This window comes from Chinchilla lanigera, unplaced genomic scaffold (genome assembly GCF_000276665.1).
Source record: "Chinchilla lanigera isolate Chin_1 unplaced genomic scaffold, ChiLan1.0 scaffold00022, whole genome shotgun sequence".
Lineage (NCBI taxonomy): Eukaryota > Metazoa > Chordata > Mammalia > Rodentia > Chinchillidae > Chinchilla > Chinchilla lanigera.
This window is the reverse complement of record NW_004955423.1, coordinates 15,667,851-15,693,911: the sequence shown is the minus strand read 5'-3', so window position 1 is coordinate 15,693,911 and position 26,061 is coordinate 15,667,851. Positions and strand designations below refer to the sequence as shown.

General features: G+C 41.8%; 1 protein-coding gene across 1 annotated transcript in view; it reads left to right on the top strand.

The window, feature by feature from the left end:
• Ak5 (adenylate kinase 5) overlaps positions 1–26,061 on the top strand; it is a gene marked incomplete at its 5' end in the record, with an annotated part of 209,082 nt that overhangs the window by 102,403 nt on the left and 80,618 nt on the right. The window contains 1 exon segment of the mRNA XM_005385219.2: positions 25,969–26,059. Within this exon segment, the coding sequence (XP_005385276.1) occupies positions 25,969–26,059 (91 nt within the window).

Here is a 26,061-nt window from a genome sequence, read left to right as displayed (position 1 = left end):
TCCCAGAACTGTGAAGAAATAGCTTCTGTTATTTATAAGCCACCCAGCCTGTGGTATTTTCTTATAGCAGCCAGAAAGGACTAAGACAGCCCAGATTCCAGTTGTCCATTTATTTCATCAACAGTACTTAAAACAGGCCGGCAGGTATAAGGCACTGGATCGGTACCAGAGGCTACAGAAGAACGACCAAGCCGTGCTTTCAAAGCATCAGGTAGAGCCCAGAAGGACAGGTCAACAGACAGTGACAGAGTCTATCTTTCCCAAACCTGCAGCCATGTGGCATCCTTGATTTCATGGGGCTTTGCTTAACAGAACTCTGACTGGAAGGAATTCTGAACAATCTTTATTCGGCTCATAAATTTTGGGGGTGCCCAAGTACCTCTATCTCATTACCACAGTCCTGCCTGCTAGAGCACTCAGCATCCTCTGTTATATGTATTTAGTGAATTCTTAAAAGATGCTATTGTCCAAAAGGAACTAACATCTTATTGAACAAAATATATTCAACGCTGATAAGAAAACAACCTTAATGAGAACATGCGGTAACGCTAAAGTAATCAAAGGAATCAATTAATGAGAAAAAAACTTAAACCTGGTTAATAAATTTCAGCGTCTGGTTTCGACCCCCCCCCCTTCCCACCCGGGTGCAGGGGAGCTGAGAAGGCAGGAGGCGATGGCTCCAGCAGAAGAGCGGCTTGGGGAGCTCTTTTCATGAGCAGCTCCTCCATGAACCTCTGAAAAACCGACTTTCAGACCTCTTTTCATTAAAAATTCCTTTTTTTTTTTTGCATAAAGATGGAAAACTAAGATGACATCAGGTCCTTTCAATCATTCCCCCCTTAAACTAAAACAGACTTTCATGCTTTCTTTTCATTAGAAACTTCTTTGTATAATGATGAAAAAATGACGTCAGATTTTTTTCAGTCCTCCTCCCCAACCTAAAACAGACTTTCATGTCTTCTTTTCATTAGAAATTTTTCTTTGCATAGAGATGAAAAAGTAAGATGATATCAGGTCTTTTCACTCTTCCTCCTATAAACTAGTTTCTTTGACATTTTCTCATAAGACCTATTTCCCAATCCATTTATTTTTTTTCTCTAGACACTACACTCAGTGTATAAGACCGGGCCTAATGCCAGTAACAGAATTTAATGAAATAATGGATCTTAATATTGCAATTTCTCCTAAGGATATAAAACATATTTTTGTTGTGTTTTTAACTCATTTTATGCCACTAACTTCAAAGCAAGTAATTAACATCTTGAGACCTCAGTTTCTTCAAATGTTAACCAAAAGTTAACACAGATCTACCAGGACGTACATTCCATGATGTTACTGTTAATGATAAATAGAATACCCCATTAGCAGATATCACAGATTCTTGTGGCACTTGTCATCCTGAGTCTAAATACTGCTAAGTTTATTGCTAAAAGTGGAACTCTTGCACACACACACACGTAAGCCTAAATTTTAAAAATGCAAACAAGAAATGAGTATGCTTATTAATTCATTTACCATAATTAAATAAAGCTCATCCCTAGAATGTAATTTAGTACCACATGAAAAAAAACCATGTATACAAACTTTTTTTGGGGGGGGGGGGGGTTTCTCCGGGACCGGGAACCGAACTCACAACGTTGCGCTTTGCCGCTGAGCTAAATCCCCAGCCCCCGTGTATACAAACATTAATAGAATGATTAGGAAAAACCATGATGAATATTTGAATAGATTTCTCAAAAAGACATTGTATAAAATTATACAATCACTTAGTTTCTGAAACATTTAAGCATAAAATTGGTTCTTTTAAAATAACATTGGAAATTAAGAGTCACTATACTGGGCAAAGACATATTACAAATTTCCAAACAAAACAAGAAGACAACTTATTACAATAAATCTTATTAAAGATTCCTACCACTTTGATGGGTTTTTTTTCTTTTTGGTTTTTGTTTATGTTCTGTTTTTCAGTTTTTTGAGACAGGGTTTTGCCATGTAGTTCAGGATGGCCCTGAACTCACTGTGTAGACCAGGCTGGTCTCAAACTCACAGTGATCCTCCTGCCTCAGCCTCCCAAGTGCTGGGACTACAGGAATGCACCACCATGCCTAGCCTCATTTTGATAGTTTTATAAGTTGGGGGGGGTCAATAGAGGAATGCAGAAAGAAAAAATCACCACTTGCAAACAATTTATACTTAGAAAATCCAGAGTAATAAGCTAAATACTATATTTGAGGATCTAGAAAATTTAGCAAAGTGATCATAAAAAGAACAAGAATAAAGAACAATGATCTCATTTTCTATATTTGTGGAAATATTAAGTGCCTACTAATACAGCATTCTCCAGCACTGGATAAATAAAACTACCAAATCTTAATGGGAAAATAATGGACAATTTGAATAAAAACAGATACCTGCCTTGCTCCTGACCTTAATATTTATGAACAAAGTTGTGCAATTCCAATCAAAGCATCAAAATGTAAAAAACTTAATAAAATCATTGTAAAATGACAGATATAAGTATATGAAGTATTTTAAATGATGGCAATGCCTCTGTGGAATGATTAGCTGGCAAAGAAAAGCCAGCTCAGTAAATCATTACACCACAGGCCACAGCAAACTCAGCTGAAAATGAAGCAGTTAAATATATGGATTTTTTTCCAAAAGAAAAAAAAAAATGCAGTGCTATAGTTATTTCAGTTCTCAAAGGAAGGACATTTCCCTTTACTATTGGGCAAATAAAAGAAATAATGTCGGTTTAACTAGCAAAATATCAAAAATATGATAGACATGTAATAAAAGCATATGAATATGTTACCTTCACATCCAAACTTCACATTTGAAGAAAGCCATAAGCACCATGACACAAAGGGACAAATGTACAAATGGACACGGAGAGAGAGCATTTAGGAAAAAAATGTTTTCACATGGCTGTAATCAAGAAAATATTAATTAAATTATCAAAGATAGTGAAGCTGTGCATTGACAGCTGTAGAATGTACTCATAAATTGTAGATAGAAATATAAATTTTATAAAGAAAATAGTCAAACAAATGCAAGAAAGTCATTTAAAATGACCATATTCTTCCATATTCTTTTTTTATTGTCTTTTGAGAAAGAGTCTCATTATGTAGTACAGGCTGGCCTTGAGCTCACTATGCAGCCCAGGCTGGCCTCAAACTCACAGCAATCCTCCTGCCTCAGCCTCCCGAGTGTTGGGATCACAAGTGTGCATTCCCAAGCCCAACTAGACCATATTCTTTTTAATGCTGCAATATTTCTAAAAGTATGTGGTAATAATGATAATTATAGCTGCTGCATCTATCTTGCACCTAGTGGGTGCCTACTTAAGCACTGGGCTGAACACTTTACGGACACCATCTCCCAGCCTTCCTAACATACTGCAGCTGGATGACACTGACCTTGTCTTAAAGATGAGGAGACTGAGACCCAGAAGGGTTAAATAGATCATCCGGGTTGGGGAGATTCAAATGTTATTTTATTCAAGCTCTTCCTACAACCGCAGGCCTCCTTGGGAGCAACACAAAAGGAAAATGAGAAAAGAAGAACAGAAAACAATGGAAAACAAAAGAAAAAGAAAAAAAGTTTTGGTACTGGTCTGCTTGACTCCTAAAGGAATCTAGAAATAACCTGATGCCCAGCAGTCACTGTGGAAGTGAATTCAAAGTACAGAACAATGTCTATCGCAGAAGCACAGGCCTTCAATGCAGCCATGCTTCTAGAGTTGGGTGATGCTGCTACTGCTGCGGCTGCTGCTACAGCTGCAAATAGGAACAGATTAGTAAATGGGAGGGCTGCACCATATTTGGTAGTTATGGAGTGCAGTGGGAATAAGTTGTCTTGGTGCAAGCTGGCTTTAATCCAGGAGAGTACAGTTAAAGTCTTGAACCCTGTTCCTCCATTTCCTTCCCTGTAAACTGGTCAGGTAGAGAGATTGCATCTCCTTCTTTGCAGTGCTGGTAGACTGAATGAGCAGGTGGATGCTGCTATGGTTCAGATGTGACTTGTCTCTATCAAAACTCATATTGAGGCTCACTTCCTCAATGTAACAGGATTAAAAGGCCATGCCACCTTCAAGAGGTGTGATGTGATTAAGCCATGACCACCAAATAGATGGATTTTTTTTTTAGCCTCTAAAACTGTGAACTAAATAAACTTCTTCTCTTTATAAAGTACCCAGCTGCAGAGTTTTTGTCATACTAATGCAAAGCAGGCTAAGACAAATGCCAACCCCTTGGAAAAATACCTGATCCATGTGTGAAAGTGGAAAAGAACAAAGATGTGATAACTCATTGATACGTTTGAAATGTGCAAAAATTACATAACACCTGCAGAATGGGTCATAAGAGCAGAGAAACAGATACAGTTTGGGGTTGAAAAACCTCCATTTTTATCTTTCTGTGATATTTGCAAATACAGTTCTTAAATTTACTTTAGTTTGGAAAAAGTAGTATTTTTCCAAGGACTTAAGTACTCAAAAGTGATTCTCCCAGAGGGCAAGAAAGATAACGGTCAGGTTAAGGAAGCCATACTGACTACCACTATTTTACACAACTTCCTCATCCAGAAACACGTTGACACTTCACATATTCCCATAAAAGACAAGCAGTTGAAAAGTGGAACTTGGAACGTCTTAGAGACCTGCTTAATGTCACATAACTTAAAACAGTCTGGAGGCTGTTTAATATATAGTGGGAATTGGATGCCTAGCAGTAAAATTTGACCAAGGTATATTCTTGTGGATCAGAACAGGGAAGAGGATAAAACCAGAAATACACATACTTTAAAGTCTTAATTTAAGTTTATGAAGACAGAATATCCACTGATATGTGAAGAAATCTTCCCTATCCTGAGCACCCTACCCATTTAACCATATCCTACTTGTCAACGAATTTTAGTGACCACCAATGTCTCGTACTATAATATTACACAAAATAAAACTGTTGGGGCTGGGCATTTAGGTCAGTGGCAAAGCGCCTGCCTGGCAAGCGCAAGGTCATGAGTTCGATTCCTGGTACCGGAAAAAAAAACTACAAAAACAAAAAAAAACAAAAACAAAAAAACTGTTAGCTAAGTGTGGTGGTGCACCCCTGTAATCCTAGCATGGGAGAAGCTGCAGGAGGAGGATCACAAAGAGTTTGAGGCCAGCCTGGGCTACACAGTGACTTCAAGGACAGCTTAAACTCCCTAGTGAGACCCTGTCTCAAAAAACGTGAAAAAATAAAAAAATTAAAGTGGTATAGTACACAGTCAATTCATATTATAACAAGACTGGTCTAAATATTTGTTCAGTAGTTTCTGTTATAGTAATTATATTACCTATAAATGAGATAAAAGTTAGTTCAAAATTGTGCTCTGTTTTTATATAGTATAATAACTACTCATTGATTCAATTTTGAATCCTCAAATAAACTGCATCTGGACATAAAATGAAATAATAAAATTTATGATCCAATTTCAAATAACAGTCTTAATTCAAATAGGGATATTATGATTACTATACTTTATCATGCCTCTAAGCACTTTATTGGAAATGGCTTTTATTTTATTTCTAAGATTAAGTAGTGATTGAGTGAGATTAAGAACGGCTAGTAGACTCATACATGTTTATTTCCTCTTTTTCCCAAGAGCCCACTAGCATAATGACACAGAAATAAAAACTGGACAAGGCATAAGGACGTTAATTTAAGGAGAAGCCGTCCATGAATAAGAGTTCCCATTAAACTTCTAGAAGAGGGAGGCAGATGGGATAAGAGCGACAGACTTCACATGAAAGAGGAAGTCAGTTTAAACTGTGTAAATAAAGGTAAAAAGCAAAACCTGAAAGAGCTTTGGCACCTGGATGCACCAGCTGTGGCCAAACCCAAAGAAGCAGCTCAGCACCAAATAAAAATTTGCTGAAAACCTGTATATAACAGAGTGGCTTCTTCCACTGACACCGGTCACCGGAGCAGCTTACTTACACTCCTTCAGCTGGGAAGAATGTTTAAAGTCTTTCTCTACAGAACAAACTTTAGAGTCAAGATTCGAAACATGGAGTTGATTCGTTTGCTGGGGCCCCCGGACAATCCATCCTACCACAGACTAGGAGGCTTAGACAGCATGAACTCACTGTCTCACAGTTCTGGGAGCCGGAAGTAGGAGAAGCAGGCGCCCACGGGGCTGGTTTCTGCAGCGACCTCTCTCCTCAGCTGGGTCTCCACGTGGTCTTTTTTCATGTGTCCTAGCCTCTCCTCTCAAGTAAGACATCAGTCCTACTGGACTAGAACCCACTCATATGACTTCATCTTATATTAATTATCTCTTGAAAACCCTTATTTCCGAAAGCAGTCACGTTTAGTGTGGATGAGGCTTCCACATATGCACTTGTGGGGGATGCCGTTCAGCCAGGAGAGAGAGAAGCCGGAAGCAGGTTGAGAGCCGTCCACAGGCTGTCAGACCATGGCCCCTGCCTGCCCCGCCCCCACAGCACCATTGTCAAGAGCCTGTGCCCTGGTCAGAGATGCAAGGAGACCACTCAGCTGGAGAAACTGAGTCCCAGAGAAGCAGATTCTTTTTTTTTATTTTTTTTATTTGTTTTGCTTTTCTTTCAGTACCAGGAATCGAACTCATGACCTTGCGCTTGCCAGGCAGGTGCTTTGCCACAGAGCTAAATCCCCAGCCCCTGATGCAGATTCTGATGCTGGGAAGTCTTTCAGCAAAATGGCCTCACTCATTCCCTCACAAACGTGCAGGCCAACCGAAAAGCCTGTCGAGGAAAGCTTGCAATGTGAAAGCCAGTGTACTATAAACAACAGAAAAGAATGAATTCAGAAGTAATGGAGATGCACAGGAAATGAGGCAAAACATTAACCACACTCCAGTTACCTCTTTGGAAAAATAGGAGGAAATGGTATCCCCCACAGAACAGGAGCAGGACGCCTTGAAAGACGGTTGACCATTTAGTGGAAAATAGTGAAGCAGTATTATTGAGATCACAACAATGGGAGCTGGAAACTGGTGTAAGAAATGAAAATGGAAAAATCAGGAAATGGCAGTAAAAGCATAGTATTCGTAATGGCCATAACTTCCAGAAGAAACTGCTGAAGTAGAAATGTGTTCGCCTACTGCTGTTTCTCAGTACGCATTTGGATACCATTTTCTCTTTCTTTTAATGCTTGGGTCTATCACATTAATTATTTTAAATCTGAATAATCATATTGTTCCTTAATAGCTGTATGCTTGACAGCCTGTGTAAACCAATCAATATTACCTTTGAGCCCTTAGCAAGCCAAATGAATTATTTTAGGCTCTATGGAGAAATAGAAAATTATAAGAATTCAATTGATTCGTTCCAAGAGTCCACAGTGTTTTGTGATAAAATCATAAAACAGCATATTTCAGACACTAGATAAGAACAACACACTGACAGTGTCTCAGGATTTGAGGAGAAATACGTGGGTTTCAGTTTGTGGAAAGGATACGCCTGGGTATGGAGAAGAAGCGTGTGGTTAAGTGAGCTGGCGTGGGGGGGGCTCTGTGACGGGATGACAGGAAGCCAGGGGAGCAGGCGGGCAGCCCCCATGTGGTTACGAGGTGGGCAGCAAAGCAGGTTGGCAAAAGCAGCAGATCTGTGCTGGCTAAAGGAAAAAGAAGTATGACTGAATAGAGAGGCCATGCCAGGGTGGATCTGATCTCACAGGAAATAATAAGACCTGAAGATTTTGAGCAGGATGTTGGTGACATCAGCCTGGTGGTGAATGCGGCATGCTGTGACCGGAAGACCAAATCGGGAGTCAAGAAGTTCAATGGCTATTGCACAACTCCAGTTAGAAGAGAATGCCTTTAACTAGAGCAATGGAAAAGAGGACTATTGGAACTCTAAGGATGGAAAAATCTTAGGGATCCACAATATTTTCACCTCACAGAAACAGGAAATATCTAGAATGTTATTAAAACCAATCAGCATGGGTTAACCACTGTTCATTTACTAAATTGACAAAGCCAAACCAAAGAAAAAAAATTGAGAATTTAGCACGTTCATGGATAAAGAACAATTTGTGTTAGGCATTCTGAAATGTAAAATACTCTTAAAAGCATCATGTAGATGCTTATCACTGCCCTTCCTAAACCCCAGGGAAATTTCCAAGTTGGAAAGCACTGACTGGACCCAGAAAGTCTTATTTGTAGCTGAAGAAACTTAATCAAATGCATCCCAAAGCATGCTTTTTTGGGGGTGGGGATACCAGGAATCAAACTCAGGACCTCACGTTTGGCAGGCAAGCACTGCACCTCTGAGCTACATCCTGGGCCCCTCAAAGCATGCTTCTTAGGGGCTGGGGATTTAGCTCAGCGGCAAAGCGCCTGCCTGGCAAGCGTAAGGTTGTGAGTTCGGTTCCTGGTACCGGAGAAAGACAAAAAAAAAAAAAAGCATGCTTCTTTATGGGTAGAATGGAGTGAAAAACAAATCTCTTACATCTTTTCCAAGTTAGTTACATTCAGCTGAGAATTGGCAGGGCTTGGTGTCTACTAACAGCACTTGTAGAAAACAGCTACGTCATTTGCAAAGCAAATAATGATCCGCTCATTTATCTTTTGTTTGAGACCGCCTTTTCCATTAGTAAGGGGTTGCTTAAAGCAAGATAACCATTATTTCTGGGTTAAAATTGTCAGCTAAAACCACCACCTGGGTACCTTTTTCTAACATAGATTTCTCGGCTACTTATTTTCTCATTACCCTGCCATTGTAAGCAAAAACAAACATTACTGTTTCCTGCCCCATGGTGACATTGTGCCACATTAATAATCATATTGTTTAAAAATTCCACTGTTGCACACACTTATAAATGCATCTGTAACAGGCATAACCCTTCTAATTCCTCTCTGTGACATTTTCTGTCCAAGAAGTCTGCAAATAGAATATGACAAGTGTTGGGCATTAATTGCTTATTCAGACCAGCCTTGCTGTCTCCATAGTGACATACATATTTTATGGTCCAAGTCAAGCTGCTACATTAGCAAGGAAGGCCGAGTGAAACAGCAGCCAGAACTTCCCCGTCCTGTTTGTATTCAGTATTAACCGCTACTAAAATTTAGGGAGCACCTTGAGCTATGTGTTATCTTCCGAATTATCATCACCCCAAATATGCATCTCTCTCTGGCAGCAGGCAGGGCTTCACACTCAGGTAGATTGCCACCAAATGGTTAATATCTGAGTAACCCAACGCCACCTAAGAGATCCCGAATCTTATCTCTTTCGCATTGAGCATTCCTGAGTGTGGGAAACTGTGATAATTTAGAATGAAATGTGGGAGAAATACTTTAAAGATCTTGTCAGCTGCATAAAGGCTGACATTTGAGAGAACTGTTATGCACTACGGAAAACAAAGAGTGGGAAGCAGGAGTTCTATTTTGAAAAGAAAAGACCAGTGACAGCCTTCAACTTTCTTCACTTGGCCAAAGAGGAACGTGAAGTACTTCTGCCCTCGTAGTGGGGCGACTGCTGCAACGGACAGACTGAGTTACAGACCACAAATAAAGGGAGGGAATTTAGAATATCAGGGCAAGGGGAGGAAAGAAGGAGAAGAAGGCGAGCCTGATGGAAGAAGAGCTGGCTCGTGGAACTGCGGCCGTCCTGTCTGGAAAACAGGCAGTTAGCTCTAACCGAGCAGCATGATTAAGCATCCGAAGAGCTAGTGGCACTGAGTACTGTGGCCAGCCCCTTTGACGAACCGGAAGCCTGAAATCCCAGGCCTGTATTTGGGGCCCCAGTGATGCATCCAGCTCCATATCCCAAAGGTGATTTTCTAGCGTTGGCTATAGAATTACTTTGACGTGATACACACTTGCAAAAGTCCTTGTCACGTCTGCCCGAGGGAAGAAAGTGATAGCGGTAAGGATGGAATAGTAACCTTCACTTTTAAAAACACATGGGAAAGATGTTTGCAGATCCTTATCTCAGATTCTAGGAAAAAAGGTGGATGAATCTATGGCTGCCAGAAAAACAGTTTCTGGACCTTGTTGACAGGGGAAAGGGTAGCCTTATTTGGGGCACTGAGGTTGCCTTGAGCAGCAGAAATGCTGAATTACATAAGGAAAAAGAAAGGGCAAAAGAATATAGCAAGAGGGAGATGACTGCAGAAAAGAGGAAGATAGGGAAATGAATGCAGTGTGAGCTTCTGGAAAGAAATCCATGATGGGATTATTAAGGAATATATAGAAATTTGGGAGATGAAAGAATTGCAAATTCTTGCTCTCGTATTTACAACATCACAGATTCTCTAAAATTCATCTCTAAAGGGTATATCTCATTTCAGGAGTAAGAAGAGGGTCTCAACTAGACCCTCAAGATCTGTTTAACCTTATGATTCCGTGGTTTGGGGAAGGATCACCGGTTATGAAGTATAATAGCCATTTGATTAGATGCTTGCAGAATACTGGGAAAATCATTCTGTTTCTGTCTGACTAGCCTATCAAGTTAAAATCATTAATGCTTAGCTTCGTAAAAAAGCTACATCGGTACGGTCTCTCATAGTGTGAAAGCTCTACACCATGCAGTCATGCATAATTACCCATAGTTGCCTTATTTGTCCTGGTTTATAAAACAAAGATGTGAAGGTTTTGACCAGAACACGTTGCACTGTCTGAAGTCATTTTCCAGCTACTCCCTATCTGTCGGCTGACCTCATTGCTCAGTACCAGCGGGCAGGCAGCTGTAATATCAAACTGTCAGCGCAGACACTGCGGTGAGCGTGGAGAAGCCCATTTTACTGGGGCTTCTGACACCAGCAGCAGCCTGCTCCCGGGGAGAGTGACAAACCCAGACCACTTGGAAGGAGGAAAAGAAAAAGTAATCAATAGATGAGAGTAAACATGGAAACCGGGGAGGGGACAAAAATCATCACTTTGTCCAAAAAAGAAGAAACACCTTGACTTTAATTTTTGAAAGAACATAGGAAGTAAAAACAAACTCCCAAAAAAGGGTCTTTTTAAAAAGTTCTTTAGATTTTTGTCTATTTAATTAAACGTCTGTTTTAATAGCATGATTTCTTAGATTTAAAAGCAAAAACACTAAAGAAGCTAAAATAACAAAGGCCAAGAAAAGCTTCAAAAGAGTGATTAAAAAGTATGGGCTCACTTTGGAGGAACAATAGCTTACCCACGTCTGTGTATTTTAATGAGGCTCTAAAAATATCTGACTACCGTTATTTATGTATTTACTTGAAGGCTGCATTGTTATCAGACTTTTTATCCAAAGACACACAGGTGTGCTTTGTCCTGGGTTGCAATTCTGGCTGGAGCCTCTGATGAGGTCGCCGAGGGACCCCTCAGATGACACCTGCCACTGAGTAAGGGAGACAGTAGAGGGCAGGGACAGGAACCAGACACAGAGAAATGGGCTCAGGAGAAGTCCAGCCTCCGGCTGATCACACAGGCCACTCAGGAGGTGACTGAAGACATGGCCCCAGGGGGCCAGGGCCCCACCTATCAGCCAAGAGTGGCCCAAGAGGAGGAACAAGAGCGAGTGAAGATGTCTCTGTCTTGCTCCAAACCTTCTACAGGCGAAGCATAGTGCCCGTCCACAGCATCAGGCAGTGCATGGCTAAGGGATGAATGGACGCAAGGTGAGATCCGCAAGAAAGACGCTGGAGGACTAGATAGTGTAGTGACTCGCATCTGTGAAGCATTTCCGCTGGACAGAGCCGGAGAGCATAAGACTCAGTGAAATAATCAGACACAGAAGGGGAAATATCACATGGGCTCTCTTGCCAGAGAAATACAAAGAAGTAATTCAACAAGCGAAATGAAAGAGAGATGGTAGAAACAAGGAGGGAGACGTGGAGATGGGGAGGGGATTGGAGGAAGGAATAAAAATGATCCAGTTGTGATACATACATGTGGCAACTCTCCAAGACTAAAGTAGTTATTATGCATGCAAGCACACAAGAATAAGGAAATAGATTCTAAATTTTTTTAAACCAAGTGTAGATGCAACAGATGGCTTCTTTTCATTGGATGTGAGCTTCTGTCACCTCCATTTTATACCTGCAGAAATTGAAATGGATGTTTTCCACAGCCACGGAGCTGGGCTGGTATTCGAACCACACATGTAACCTCTTCAGTATGTGCTCTGATGAGAGGTGAAACAAACAGGATAAAACAGACCTTGAGAATCAGTGATTCTGAGTCATTCCACCTTCACAGAGCGGCTTTGCTTTCCTCTAAGGTGACAGAATTAACAGCCGGGCACAGGGACACAAGCCTGTAATCCCAGCTTCTGGGTGGCTAAGATGGGAGGATCGCTGAGAATTTGAGGCCAGCCTGGGCTACATAGTGAGTTCATGGCCAGCCTGAACTATATAGGAAGACTGTGTCTCAAAAAAAGAAAAAAAAGAAAACATCCAAAACCCCAAAACAAAGACAGAATTAACAGCTGCAGTCTCTCCTTCTAAAAGGAAGGTACGTAGACTTCAACATGGCCCTTGAATACAAATTAGAAATTCTAGAATCCTTAAATCACACAGCGTGGTGAAAACATCCAGAAGATTCTTAATATGTTTGTCTCTGCTCTGTGAGAGCTCAATCACTGAATATGCACAAACATAATTCTACATTTAAATGGATTATTTGTTTAGGCCTCCTCATAGTTAAAAATATAAGCATTACTGGAACTCACAAGATTAAAACAGATGTTAATTTTTTCAGTCTTCTTCCGAGACACAAGTTTTCAAACCCCAAATTCTATGAATCAAATGCAAAAATGCCTTTAATGCATTGGGGCTTTCTAATGAGTTGTGTAGATCTCCTTCAAGGCTGTTAGTGGTTTATTTCGGGCCATACTTAAGGTAGCTGACTTGAAGTTTAAGCCAAAAATTAAAAGAACATATTTTAAATGAATGCCTGTATTAAAAGGGAGTTAAGCATCTGCCTACGTGCAACTCTTAAATTTGCAAAAGATAAAGCCTGCACTGATGACCCCTCAGCGTGTGCCAAGGGATTATGTTCCCCTCTGTCGCTGGCCAGCGGCAGTGTTAATTGTGAGTCCAAAGCCGCATGCATCAGTGCAGTTCCGACTCTTCTGACAAGACAGCTAAGTAGGTCAGGGTTCTACGCCGGAAGGAAATGGCCTTCCAGTGGCCGAAGGAACCACTGTTGCCCTGAAATCCATGGAAACCTGTGCCGATGGCCCGGTGTTGATGTCATTGCTGTTGTTTTCCTCTTTGCATTCATCACTTCAACCCACACTCAGTCATTTTGCCCTTCTAAGCACAAAATAAGTCATCATATGATTTCTTTTAAAACATTTAAAAGCTAAAGAACGTATTCTATGATACTGTAGTTACTACCAACTTTCAAGGGAGGCACAGAAATCTGGCCTATGGCATGTTTGCGATCCCTTATACTTCTTTTTTGGGCAAATCCGTCAAAATGGCAGTTTGTTCATTTATCCACATCTCCCTTGCAGAGCTGTTCCTCTACATTAGCAACTGTGCTTGGTCACAGGCAGTGGTAGGAGAGAGCCAGGCACAGGCTCCTGGAGCCCTGTGGCTTTTATTTCTTTTACCTTTGTTTTAACAAAAAGAAACCAAAACAGGAGGATGGTTGTGAGTTCAAGGCCAGCCTGGACTATAAAGTGAGCTCAAGGCCAGCCTGAACTACATAGTGAGACTCTGTCTCAAAAAACTAAGTGCAAACCAAGGCAGTTACAAAGAAGCAAAGATGAGACTGAGAAGTTGTCAGAAGATATAATCATTTTGTGCTTTATAAAACTTATCCTAGCCAGGTGCTGTGGTCCCCACCTGTAAGGAGGGGGATCCCCATGAGTTCAAGGCCATCATGGGCTGAACAGTGAGTTCAAGGCCAACTTGAACTACACAGCAAGACCCATCTCAAAAAAAAAAAAAATTATCTTAGTGTAAACACTTCCAGAAAATGGGATTCCACTTGGAAGGACAATTGCCCCTCCCCAATGTAGTTATAAGCAACTTTTTGAGATTTACTGTGTGCCACTTCTCTGCTAATAATGGATTCTCTTGCTGGATGCTTCCAGCAGTCCATAACCATATGACTGAGGAACTCTTATTATCACCTTTCTACAGATGAGGAAAGAGGCCTGAAAAATCAGCCCACTCATCAGTGGTGGTAGGGCTGGGACTGAACATGATGGGTCCCCATCTCTAGACTCTTGCTCCTCTTCTTACTGCTTCCCTCAAGTGCTAGTGTGGTCAGAGCAAAGCAATGCACTATTGTTGGCACTATGAAGAAACTCAGTTCTCCAGAAATAGTGTAGCTCTGGCTATGTGCTTCATGCTTCATAAAATGGTATCAGATAAAGAATATCTTCACTAGATCTGATAGGGCAGCCTTGCGCCCGGAGAAGGATCTCCATGGGCCCCGGAGTTTGGAGCTCGAGTGCCCTCTCTCCTGAAGCACCTGCCCTAAGCCTCAGTCCCACTCCCCACACAGTCTTCTTAGTCCCCTCATCTCCCTGAAACCAGCTTAGCCTTTGTACTTTTCTACACAGCTCTGTGATCACACTTCCCCTGTGTTCATAGTAAGGTTCAAGTGAATGGCCCTGTGGACTCTTCACTCTAAGGATCCCATCTTCCTGAGCATGGCAGGTACTCCGTGAGTGTTTTTAATGAATTTAATGAGTGAAATGTGCACACACTCACAGTATCACTGTTTCACTCCTTTAGTGAAAGTTTCCACTCGGACTGGGAGATGATGTTCATAAAGAGCTGAAAACATTACCTTCTGTCCTGAGCAATATTGTAGCAAAAGATACTTGCATACTACCCACAAGTGCTAGCCCCTGAGCATATGCTGTTGAGTCACCATTGGCTATTGGAAACTTCCAGGGAGCTTGTTGAGAAACTGTGACTCACACAGCCTCTAAGAGACCAGGACCTAGAAAGAGACTTTCAAATCAGTGTCTCCAGCCCCATGGGAGGGGATGGTAGTGACAAAGGTCTCTCTCTTCACACCTTCTTCTGTGAAGGAAGAAGGACAGAGACAACTTGGACACATTCAGAGCCTGGTTCCTCTCTCCTACTGCACTGCCAGGGAAGTTGTGGATTCTGCTTTTTTTAGGGAAAGAGTAGCATTTTGTTTGGAAAGAATTCTTTGTAGAAGAAAATGATACATTTTCTACCAAATTGTTTTGTTGAAGTCCAACACCCATACATGAATTTTAAAACCCTGCATAAAATTGGAATAGATGGTCTTCATCTCAATCTGACAAAAGCCATCTACAACAAATCAACAGCCAACATCATAATAAATGGACAAAAACTGAAAGCTTTTTCTCTAAAATCAGGAACAAAACAAGGATATTCACTATCACCACTCCTATTCAATATAGTTCAGGAAACATTAGCCAGAGCAGTTAGAAAAGAGAAAGAAATAAAAGGAATAAGGGTAGGAAAGAGGGAAGTTAGATTATTATTATTTGCAGATGACATGACAGTTTACATAGAAGACCCCCAAAAACTCCACCAAAAAACTCCTAGGTTTAATAACCAAATTCAGTAGCTTAGTTAGATTCAAAGTCAGCACTCAAAAAACTAATAGCTTTCCTCTATATGAATAATAAACTCACTGAGAAAGAAATTAGGGAGACAACACCTTTCACAAAAGCATCCAAAAAAATTAAATACCTAGGAATCAATCTAATGAAGGATGTAAAATACTACATTGAAAATTACAGTACTCTTAAAAAGGAGATTGAAGAGGATATCAGAAAGTAGATAGATATACCTTGCTCATGGGTAGGAAGAGCCAATAAAGTGAAAATGGCCATAATTCCAAAATTGCTATGCAGATTTAATGCAATTCCAATCAAAATTCCAACAGCATATCTCAATAAATTAGAGAAAACAACCCTAAAATTTATTTGAAACTAGAAAAGACCTAGAACAGCAAAGGCAATTCTGGGCAACAAAGGCAAGAAAGGAGGCATCACAATCCCTGACTTGAGATTATACTACAAAGCTACTGTGATAAAAACAGCATGGTACTGGCAAAAAAAAACCAGACCCCCCCCCATCAATGTAACAGCATAGAAGATGCAGAAACAACTTCAGAAATACTTAGCCATCTTATGTTTGACAAAGCTGCCAAACACTTTCACTGGGAGAAAGACAGCTTCTTTAATAAATGGTGCTGGAAAAACTGGCTTTCCACATACCAAAGATTAAAACTAGACATATATCTTTCACCATACACTAAACTAAAATCAGAATCAATCAAAGATCTAAATATTAAAACAGAAACATTAAATCTTCTGGAAGATAGAATAGGAAGAACTCTTGAAGATATTAGTATAGGCAAAAACTTTATGAACAAAACCCAGACCACAAGGGAAATATTACAAAGAATCCACAACTGGAATCTCATCTTATTAAAAAGCTTTTGCACAGCAAGGAAAGAGACAACCCACAATGTGGGGGAAAAATTTGCCACCTGCTCCTCAGACAAAGGACTACTATCTAGACTATACAAAGAACTCACAAAATCAGACCCCTCCCAAATTTAAAGACCCTCTCCAAAAACGGGCACCAGAAATGAATAGACACTTTTCAGAGGAAGAAGTAGAAAAGGCAAATTAATGTATGAAAAAATGTTCAACGTCATTTGTCTTTCAAGAAATGCAAATTAAAACAGCATTGAGATTCCATTTCACCCCAAAAAGCATGGCTGTTATCAAGAAATTAACCCATAACAAATGCCAAGGGGCTGCTGTGGGGAAAAAAGAACCCTTCTTCACTATTGGTGGGAGTGTAGACTGGTGCAACCACTGCAGAAATCAGTGTGGAGATACCTCAAAAAACTAAAACTAGAGGTTCCATTAGGCCCAGCTATTCCTTTTCTTTGTATCTTCCTGAAAGAATTATAATCATAGCACAGTAATATATGCACACCCATATTTATAGCAGCACAGTTTGTAATAACTAAATCTTGGAAACAGCCCAAATGCCCATCAACTGATGAATGGATAAAGAAGATGTGGGTTTTTTATACAATGGAGTACTACTCTTTCAGAAAGAAGGATAAGCTTGAAACATTTCTAGCTAAATGGATGCACTTTGAGACCATACTCTTAAGTCAAATAAATCAGACACACATGTAAATATCCCATTGTTATTTGGTGCAAGAAACTGAAAAGTGTAAATAAGGACCAAAGCATATAATAAATATTGGAAATAGGAAGAAAATGTCCAAATGGAAAGAGGAACTAGGGAGAGGGGAGGGGGAAAGGAAGGAAGGAAGGGAAAAAAATGATGAGAAAAGAAGAAAAGTAAATAAATAAATATTTAAAAGTAGGAAAAGGTGGAAACAAAGCTTTTATAAATGGGGAGAAGAGGGGCTGAAGGGAGGGTAGGGGAATGGGGAAGAAAGAATTAAGTTATACCATGCACAGGTACAAATTCCCTATAATGAATGAGATCATTATGTATACCTAAAATTTACCCATAAACTTAATTTTTAAAAAATTGCTCTGTCGTTTTGTAAAAGCTGACATACCGCTTGTTTGTGTGTGATCAGGTTTTCCTCGTTTCTCCAAGCCTGAAGGCTGCATTTGCAGCTGGCATTCATTTTGTTCCTCTCAGGCTTAGCCCTGCGCCTTGAGGCTCCTAGCTGTTTCTAGTCGGCTTTCACCTCCACTATCGACCCTGTGTGCCCAGCACGATGCTCTCGGTGATAGCATTTACATACTACTTTAGGTACCTTATCTACTCCGGGCTCCGTGGGAGGAGGTTGGCGGTGTGCGTGCCTGGTGGCAGAGGTGAAAATATAAAGAGAAACACACGTGCCCTGTGGCTGCAGGGCCCTGCGCAGCTCCTCCAATGCCTGGCTCACTCGTCTCTGAGTGAAGTCACACTTACCTCTGCCCCCAACCTGTCTTCTGCCTCAGCTCAACCACTGCCTGCAAGATCTATCAAGACTACACCTCCTCAGCAGAACCGACACAGGCCACATAGGTGTCTGAGTCTGCTAAATATGTATTGGTTGAATGATACATGGCTAAGAAGATTTTTTTTTTTATCAGACAGGTTTGTTGGCACACCCCTTGTAATCACAGGACTCTGGGAGGCTGAGGCAGGAAGATGGAAAGTCTGAGGCCAGCCTGGGCAATTTAGTGACTTAGTGAGACCCTATCTCGAAAAACCAAAACATATAAATACAGACATTTAAAAATATTTAACAATTTATATAGCATAATTTATATAATTTAAATATAAATATATATTTTTCTATATAATCAACTGTAGCTCAATTAACAAACTGTAGATATTATTTATGGATGCCAAATATTCTCTTTTTCTACATGTTGTTCTTGTCAAAGGTCTAAGCACGTGAACAGAGGACTGGGAAGTGTAATTATGCTGGTAGCTGAGTGAGCTAGTTTCATATAAAATCTTAGCATCGGAAGAATTTATAAGGGTGTTTTAAACTCCATTTGCACATTAAATTTCTTCCTCTGCCCACGGATCTTAAAAGTAAATACCACTATTACAAACCTGACTTCCATTCTCATACTTTTCTTTTCTCCTCCTGCTACATCTGTATTTTTCCTAAAACTTGGGGCAAAATTGCTCAGTTACCCAGAGGACCAATGACTATTAAGTTGTTTAAAAAACCCTCTGTTCTGCTTCCATTCTGCAATTATTTTTTATCATCAAGCCTCTCCTAGCCATCTCACTAATAAGTTAATTATTCTGAACCCAAGATCAATTTGGGGTTTTGGGAACTGGCTACAAACAACATCATCCCAGAGTACTAGACCAGGGGGCGGTGAGTCGATTAAAACAAGGATGGGTGTTTAAATGGCTCTAAATTGGGAAATGAGCCTCAAGCTAAAAATAGGGGGAAGAGAAACTGGATAACTAAGAGCATAAGGTTTGTTTTTCCCTGCGCTAAAACAGCTTAGGTCTTCAGAGCGCAAACATTGTAGTGAGGCAAATTTCAGCTCCATCCAGTTCATCATCTTCACCGGGTTTGTGGCCTTTATTAACTATTTCCTTGGGATAGGAAACCTCAGGTTGTTCTGGAATTTAACTGAGATGTTGGCGCAGTGCTTTGTCCACTGCCTGGCCCGCTGTAGGGTTTAGGACTTGTGAACTGCCGCCGTGCACACGAGCTCCCCTGTCCCGTCCCGTGTGCAGACACAGGCCCACCCTCTGCAAACACGCCCACAGGTTTCAGGTAGAGATCGCTACCAAACTCTGCCAATTCAAAGACCTTCGAATAACTTCAGGAGGCAGGAAAACATCACCAACACCTTCTCAGGAAGAGAAGGTCAAGATTTCAAGCCAGGGCCGTTTGTTTCATTCAAAGACTTGATGCCTTCATCCCTTCGTTCCTTCTCACTGCTGTCCCGGCCTCTCTTCACGTCATCAGTGGGGCTCCTGCAGAGCCTGACTCCTGCCTCTCCTGCCTGGGAACCTTTAGCTTACCCTGAGCACCCACCGCCACCTCCTGGGGATCCCTGCGCCCTCTTGGAGCCCTTCTCACAGCGAACTCTGAGTACGGATTCCCTCAGTCTCGTCAGGCACCTAACTCCACCAAGGCCAAGACAGTGCCCTCTGTGACAGAATTAAACTATCTCCTACTTCCTGGGGACTAGTCCAACAAGGACAGCATTAACAGGATTCTCCCAGCAGCTGTTTTACTATCCAGAATGATTGTTGGCTGTTCTGGTTAAATGATTTCATAAATGTAAAAAGCTGTCCTGAAGATTTTGTTTAAAAAAACGATCTCTCGGGGCAAGCAGCGTTGGATGTGTGTATTAAATAAGATGAGCTTTGACTAAAAATTGGAACCTTTTTTCTGTTTTGTTTTTTCTGTTTGTCATCACGTAGTCCTGTGTTCCCATTGCAAGATACATTTCCCTTAGTTTTGTTTTGTTTCTTCCTAAGCTGGTTTCCTTGCTTTCACTCGATCCCATTCACTCTGCCATGTAACTATGAATTGACCAAATTTGGCCATAGAGCTAAAACCAGCAGAAGAGAAAATGTTTTCCCTTTTTTCCTTCCTTCCTCTGCCTTCTTTCCTCCTCCTTTCTGCCTTTTTCCTCCCTTGCTAGTTTCCTTCTTCCTTTCTTCCTCTTCCTTCTGTCCTTCCTGTTTCCTTCCCTCTCTTTTCTCCCTCCCTCTATCTTCCTTTGTTTCTTCCACAGTGCTGGGGATGGAACCCAGGGCCTTGTGCCTGTGACGCAGGAGAAAATTTTAAAATAAAAGCACAGGGCCTGTGATGCAACTCAGGGGTAGATCACTTGCCCAGTTGTGAAAGGCCCTGAGTTCAATCTGCAGCACTGCATAAAAATAAAAGAAAGGTGAAGCATCTCAACTAAGAAAAAGTCACTACGAAAGGAAAAGAACAAAGGAGAGAGGAATGAGCCTGATTCTCGAGGGCTTTGATCAGCCAGTGCTTTGGCAGCGGGCAGCTTGGTCCAGGCTTGGGCGTGGCTGAGAACCTGTTGCAGGGAAAGGATGCAGCCTGCTATGGGGAAGGGAGCCAAATGTCAGTCGCAGCTGACATTTGGCTTATGGAGCTCTGGCTTCCTGAGCTTGCAAGTTTTCTTGGCAAAGTAACTTGGTAGTTTCGTAAACCCTCAAACTGCTGGACTGTGGGGAGGGGTGAAGAAGAAGAGCAAATGAAAAGGGAATGCGTCTTTTAATTAATTTAATTTTCCATTTCATTCAGCTAGGTGAGTGCTGTCTGACTGTTAGGCACACAACACAGCTAGGCCCGGCAGAGCAAAAACAGGAAGTGCGCAGCGGATTTCACGTCTGATCTTCTCTTCTCCATTTTCCCCTTTTTACCGTTTCTTCATTAGGCTTTTCAAAGTGCTTTAGTCAGTTTTTTGGTGTTTTAACAAGCACAGAAAAGCTAACGTGATTGAATCATCCCTTCATGGGTAGGGTGCCTGGCATAAGTAGGCTGTCAGTAAGTCTGTCACTGAACTGAATTGTGGGATGTAGGGGGTATGAGAAATCCAATACATTTATGTTTATCCCAAGACATATTCTGAAAGTTTATTTAGTTGGCAAAGTCTATTTTCTGGGCAACAGATTCACTTCTTCGTGAACTTTTGACGAGATCAGGCGTGTTCAGGGTGGTGTGGCCGTAGACTCTTAGTGGACTTTTGAGTGAGAAGCAGTGACTCCTGTAATTGGTCTTACCTTAATATCTCAAATCCTTCTGGCATTGACTAAGTTGGGCTTTCCTTCTGCCGCCTCCTGTAAATGTATGGGCCTTCTGTGTGCTTTCTGCAGCAAGTGAGCCTTAGACGTGTCCTGTCACAGAGCCCACGGTCAGCAAGCAGACTCTCAGGCCCTGTGTGTCCATCCGTGACCCACACATTGGGCAGACGGAAGGGGCTTGCTCTGGGCTGCACCTGTGTCTACAAAACTTACACAGTCGCCATGGCAGATCCCCACCCTGCCGCTCAGACATCGTCCCGTAACTGGTTCCCTCTGTCGACTTCGATTCTTTACATCTGGACCATTCTTTCTGGGCAGCAGCTTCCCACATGTCCTGAGACCCCGCTGCTCCCCGCTTCCTGTGGCCGGGCTGACTCTGGACTTGCCCACAGGAGCCGATGTCCCTGCAAAGGGGCCTTCAGGGCTTGCTGTCCAGTGGGGCTCTGATAGGGCAGGCGGCTGAGCAGAGCCCAGCGCCAGGGTGATGGTGCCCGAGCCCTGGGGCAGGACCGGGGCAGATTCTAGAGAAAGTGCAGGCCCGTGATGGACCCACGTGGAAATCTCTTCTCTCGCCCCAAGAGGCTCTTGGAAAGGAGGTGCCTCTTCCTGTGATTCCTGAGTGGAAAAACAGAGTCCACACTAGATGACCTCAGCACTCCCAGCAGCCAAAGCAGGGCTATGTGCAGGCAGACACATCACAGTCTCTTGGGGGTGATGTTATCTGGTGCTTTATTTAGAGCCCAGTTGGCGTTGGGTGCTGACCAGGATTCTTAAAGATGTTTTCTGAGCTAATGTTATAATCAAAATTATCTTGAGTTAGACTTCTTTTCTAGCTTTCTACAGAAAAATACTTCAAACTTGTTGTTAAAGCTTCAAGTTCAGGGAGAAATTTTTTTTTTTTCTTAAAACAAGTCACAAAACAGTTCTCTCTGGAATCTCTTTCTTATGTTGGCTTTTCCCAAGGAAATTTTCTAGCTGCTGTCTGGAGCCTGAATATCCAGTGAAATAAAGGTCCTGTGCAGGAGACTGAGAAAATAATGCTGACTCAGATGTCCCAGCTCTCAGCGGCTCTGTATGATCCCTTTGCCTATGATCGTGTCTGTGTTCAGAGCTTTCTTCTGTATCTTGCCCTTATTTCATTCTGCTAAGAAATAATAAATTCTACCAAGCTTGGTTCGACAGGGCCACTAGAGCATCTTCACCCAAACAAAGGGCCGCTCTGGGTTACTCAGATAGAGGGCTGCCCCTACCCACCTTACCCCATCCCCATATAGATCAGGTGTTTCTTTGGAGGTTTTATGATTATTTAAGAAGCTTTAGAAATATGATGTGCAAAATCATATCAACAGTCATTATCCCAACACGGATCACTGCAGATTCCCTCCAGACACACCATGAATCTTTAAAGTATTACTAAGGTGGGGCACAGTAGCACACACCTCTAATGTTAGCACTCAGGAGGCTGAGGCAGGAGGATCACTGAGTTGAAGGCCAGCCTGGACTGCAAAGTGAGTTCAAAGCCAGCCTGAATTGCCTAGTGAAACCTTGTCTCAGAAAGACAAAAAGTAAAAATAAAATAATATATTACTACTTTAGTATAATCTCCAAGTTTTGGTTGAAGAAAACAAAGTCACTGCAAAGAGAATACTAATGAATGAGTCCTTTAGAAGGAGATCTCCAAAGATAGAAAAGAGCACACTTGAGGGACCAGCTAGTCACCTAGTGAGGGATTTCTAGTAGCAAACAGGAAGAGCGCAATAAAAACATCCCTTGTGTAGCAGAGAAGTAAAACTTAAAAATTTTTGTGAGTGTGCATTTGGGGTACATAATGGCCATCTTCCTTGTGGGGAGTTGGTCCATGTACATAACGCCTCTTAATTCTTTTTTTATCTCCTTTCCCTTCCCCTCTCCCCTTCCGTCTCTTGGTTCCCTTCCCATTTGCAAAAGATCTGTCTCCCTGTTTGTTATTATCACTCTTTTATTTTGCCCCTTAGTTTATTTTCACTTTCGGTTTCTCATGTTGGAGAAACACTGTGATAGGTAAGCTTGTGTGTCTGATTTATTTCTCTTAGCTTTATGGTCTCAGGGTGCATCCATTTTCCTACCGATGACTTAAGTTTATATTTCTCTATGGCAGAGTAGTTGTCCATTGTGTATAAATACTGTATTTTCGTTATCCATTTATCTGTTGGTGGATACATAGGCGGCTTCCAAGATTTAGCTGTCGTGCATTGTACTGGTGTAAACATAGGTATGCATGGATCACTGTGGTATGAAGTCTGTAGGTCTTTGGGGAAGATACCTAGAAGGGGAATAGCTGGGTCAAATGGAGTTTCTAGTTTTAGTGTTTTGAGGAATTTCCATTGTGGTTGTACGAGTTTACATTCACATCAACAATGCAGAAGGATTCCTTTTCCCCCCAGCAGCCTCACCACCAGCATTTGTTATTATTTGATTTCATGCAATGGCCCACTCTTTCTGGGGTAAGACAGAAGACAGAAGTAAAAATGTATAGAGATTCATTTAATGCTTGAAGAATGACATGTCTGAGAAATAAAAAATTGAAATAATACTAAAAATTGAGCCAATTTATCTTCTCTTCAAATCATGAAGAGAACAAAAAGGGAGACAGACCCGAGTTTGATCAAAGGTGGAATCTTGAAGGAGAGGTAGGATTGGTAAGATCCTTTTTAGCTCACTCAGGGTATTTTATGGAGCTGACGCTGCTGGCTAGCAGAGGAGAGAGCGCAGAAAGCCCTGTGCCTAGGGAGAAGACCAGGATGGCTTATGGAGTTTCACAAATCAGCCAAAAAGAAAAAAAACAGTCATTCTACCATTAAAAATGCAAATCCTCATTGTCAGTTACACCTCCCATGGTGCATAATTCTACTCCCTCTACTATAATTTCCTTTCCTAATCTAAATATATTGTGTATGCCTTTGCAAGCTGTTACACAATTTGCTATTCAAATCCAAACACATGTTGTGAGTGAACTAGCAAATTTGTTCAACATTTTATCTTGAAATTTTCACTTGACCCGCCAAGCCCTCTGACATTAAATGCCATGAAAAAGATTGCTGGCTGCATCCTTCTTGAGTTCTGCTCCTCAGAATAAAAGAAAGGTTTCCCTAAGATTGCGAGACATTTGGAACCCACCACTTAACAGATAAAATGCCATCCTCTAACCACAGAATTTCAGAGCTAAGAGCAACTTTAGACATCATCTGGTCTATTGCTACATAATTATATCTCCCTGAACTTTTTCCTGGCCTAAGAGATATAAATAAACTTTTAGTCTTAGAAAATGTTGTCTTTCTTTACCCATACTGTCCCTGAAGCATTATCATTTCTACTATCATTTGTATTTTAAATTGATCAGCCTAGATTCTTGTAGCTCAAGAGCTTTTTCTTTCTGGGCATGGAAAATATAATCGCAGCTACTTGGGAGGCTGAGGGAGGAGAAGAGCTCGTTTAAGGCCAGTCTGGACCATTTAGCAAGACCCCCATCTCAAAATTGAAAACAAAAAGCTGGGGATGTGGCTCAATGCGAAGGCTCTGGGTTGAGCCCCAGTGCCGTAAGGCAGTGAGGGGGTGGAGACGCAGCTCCGTGCTTTAACACTTCCCCAGCATGCCTGCAGCCCTTGCTTAAACCCCTAGTAGTGCAAAGAAGAAAAAGCTGCAAAGTTGAAAGATCCAATTCTGACCAAGATGGAGTGAAAGAGATTGGATTTTCTTTCCCGCATGAAACAGTCGATTGATAAATAAGCAGAAAATAAGGTAGTTGAAAACTATGTTCAAGACAGTGGACGTCAAGCAGTGGAGGGACCCATGAGAGCAAGGACTCGGCCGTGGTGACCCTGTGACCTCTCGGGTGGCCGCCTGCAGTCTCAGAGCCACAGAGACGGAAGGAAGCCCTGGGAGGCTGGTGGGCCCACAGGTGGAGGAGGTGGCCCTAGGGTCCCAGATGCTGAGGTGGCTGCATCCTTTGCAGAACAAAAGGGGCAGAGATGAGCAGCAGAGAGAGCTCTGGAGGCGCACTGCCAGGATAGCAGGGTCCTAATCTGTGTGCACGTGCGTGAGGATCACGGGAGGCCAGGAATAAAACCATCTGAGAGGATCCACCATGACACAGCCTGTGCCCATGCCAGACTGGGAATCCACCTGTGTCTTCCAGGGGCTGGAAACCTCTTCAACCCCAAGGCACTGGGCGGGATGCTCAGAAGAGCTGACTTTAAGCACTTCCCTGGTTCAGCCTAACAAATCTTACAGGAAGGCCTAAAACTGTTTCTAAGGAGCTACATTCCAGAACAAAGCTCAAAGATCCGTCATCAGGTGGGGTGGAGCACACCTGTAATCCCAGCATTCAGGAGGCTGAATTACAAGTCAGAAGGACACCTCAAGTTCAAGGCCAGCCTAGGCTATGTACTAAGTTCAAGGCCAGCCTGGAATACTAAGATTCTGTCTCAACAAAACAAATAAAATAAAATAAGTGAACACACATTTGCTTCTTAGTAGCCTTCCCTATTTTATATGAGATCCCAGGCTGGCCTGGAACTTGCAGGCATCTTCCTGCCTCAGCCTCCTGAGTTCTGGGAGATCTAGGCTTTAAAACCCCTCTACATGTCTGTTGAAGACTCAGATGTTTAAGTTGTTCTCAGACTTCTTCACAGATACAGTTGTATCTGTATCAGTTGTCTTTGTTTGGAATTACCTCCTTTACATATTCTCACATTTCAAACTTACCTGTCCTGACTTTCCCCAGTTTGACGCCGACCGAAATGAGGATGAAGTATTCTACGACATCAGCCTGGCCGTTGACAACAAGTTGTTTCCAAACAAAGAGGCTGCAGCAGGT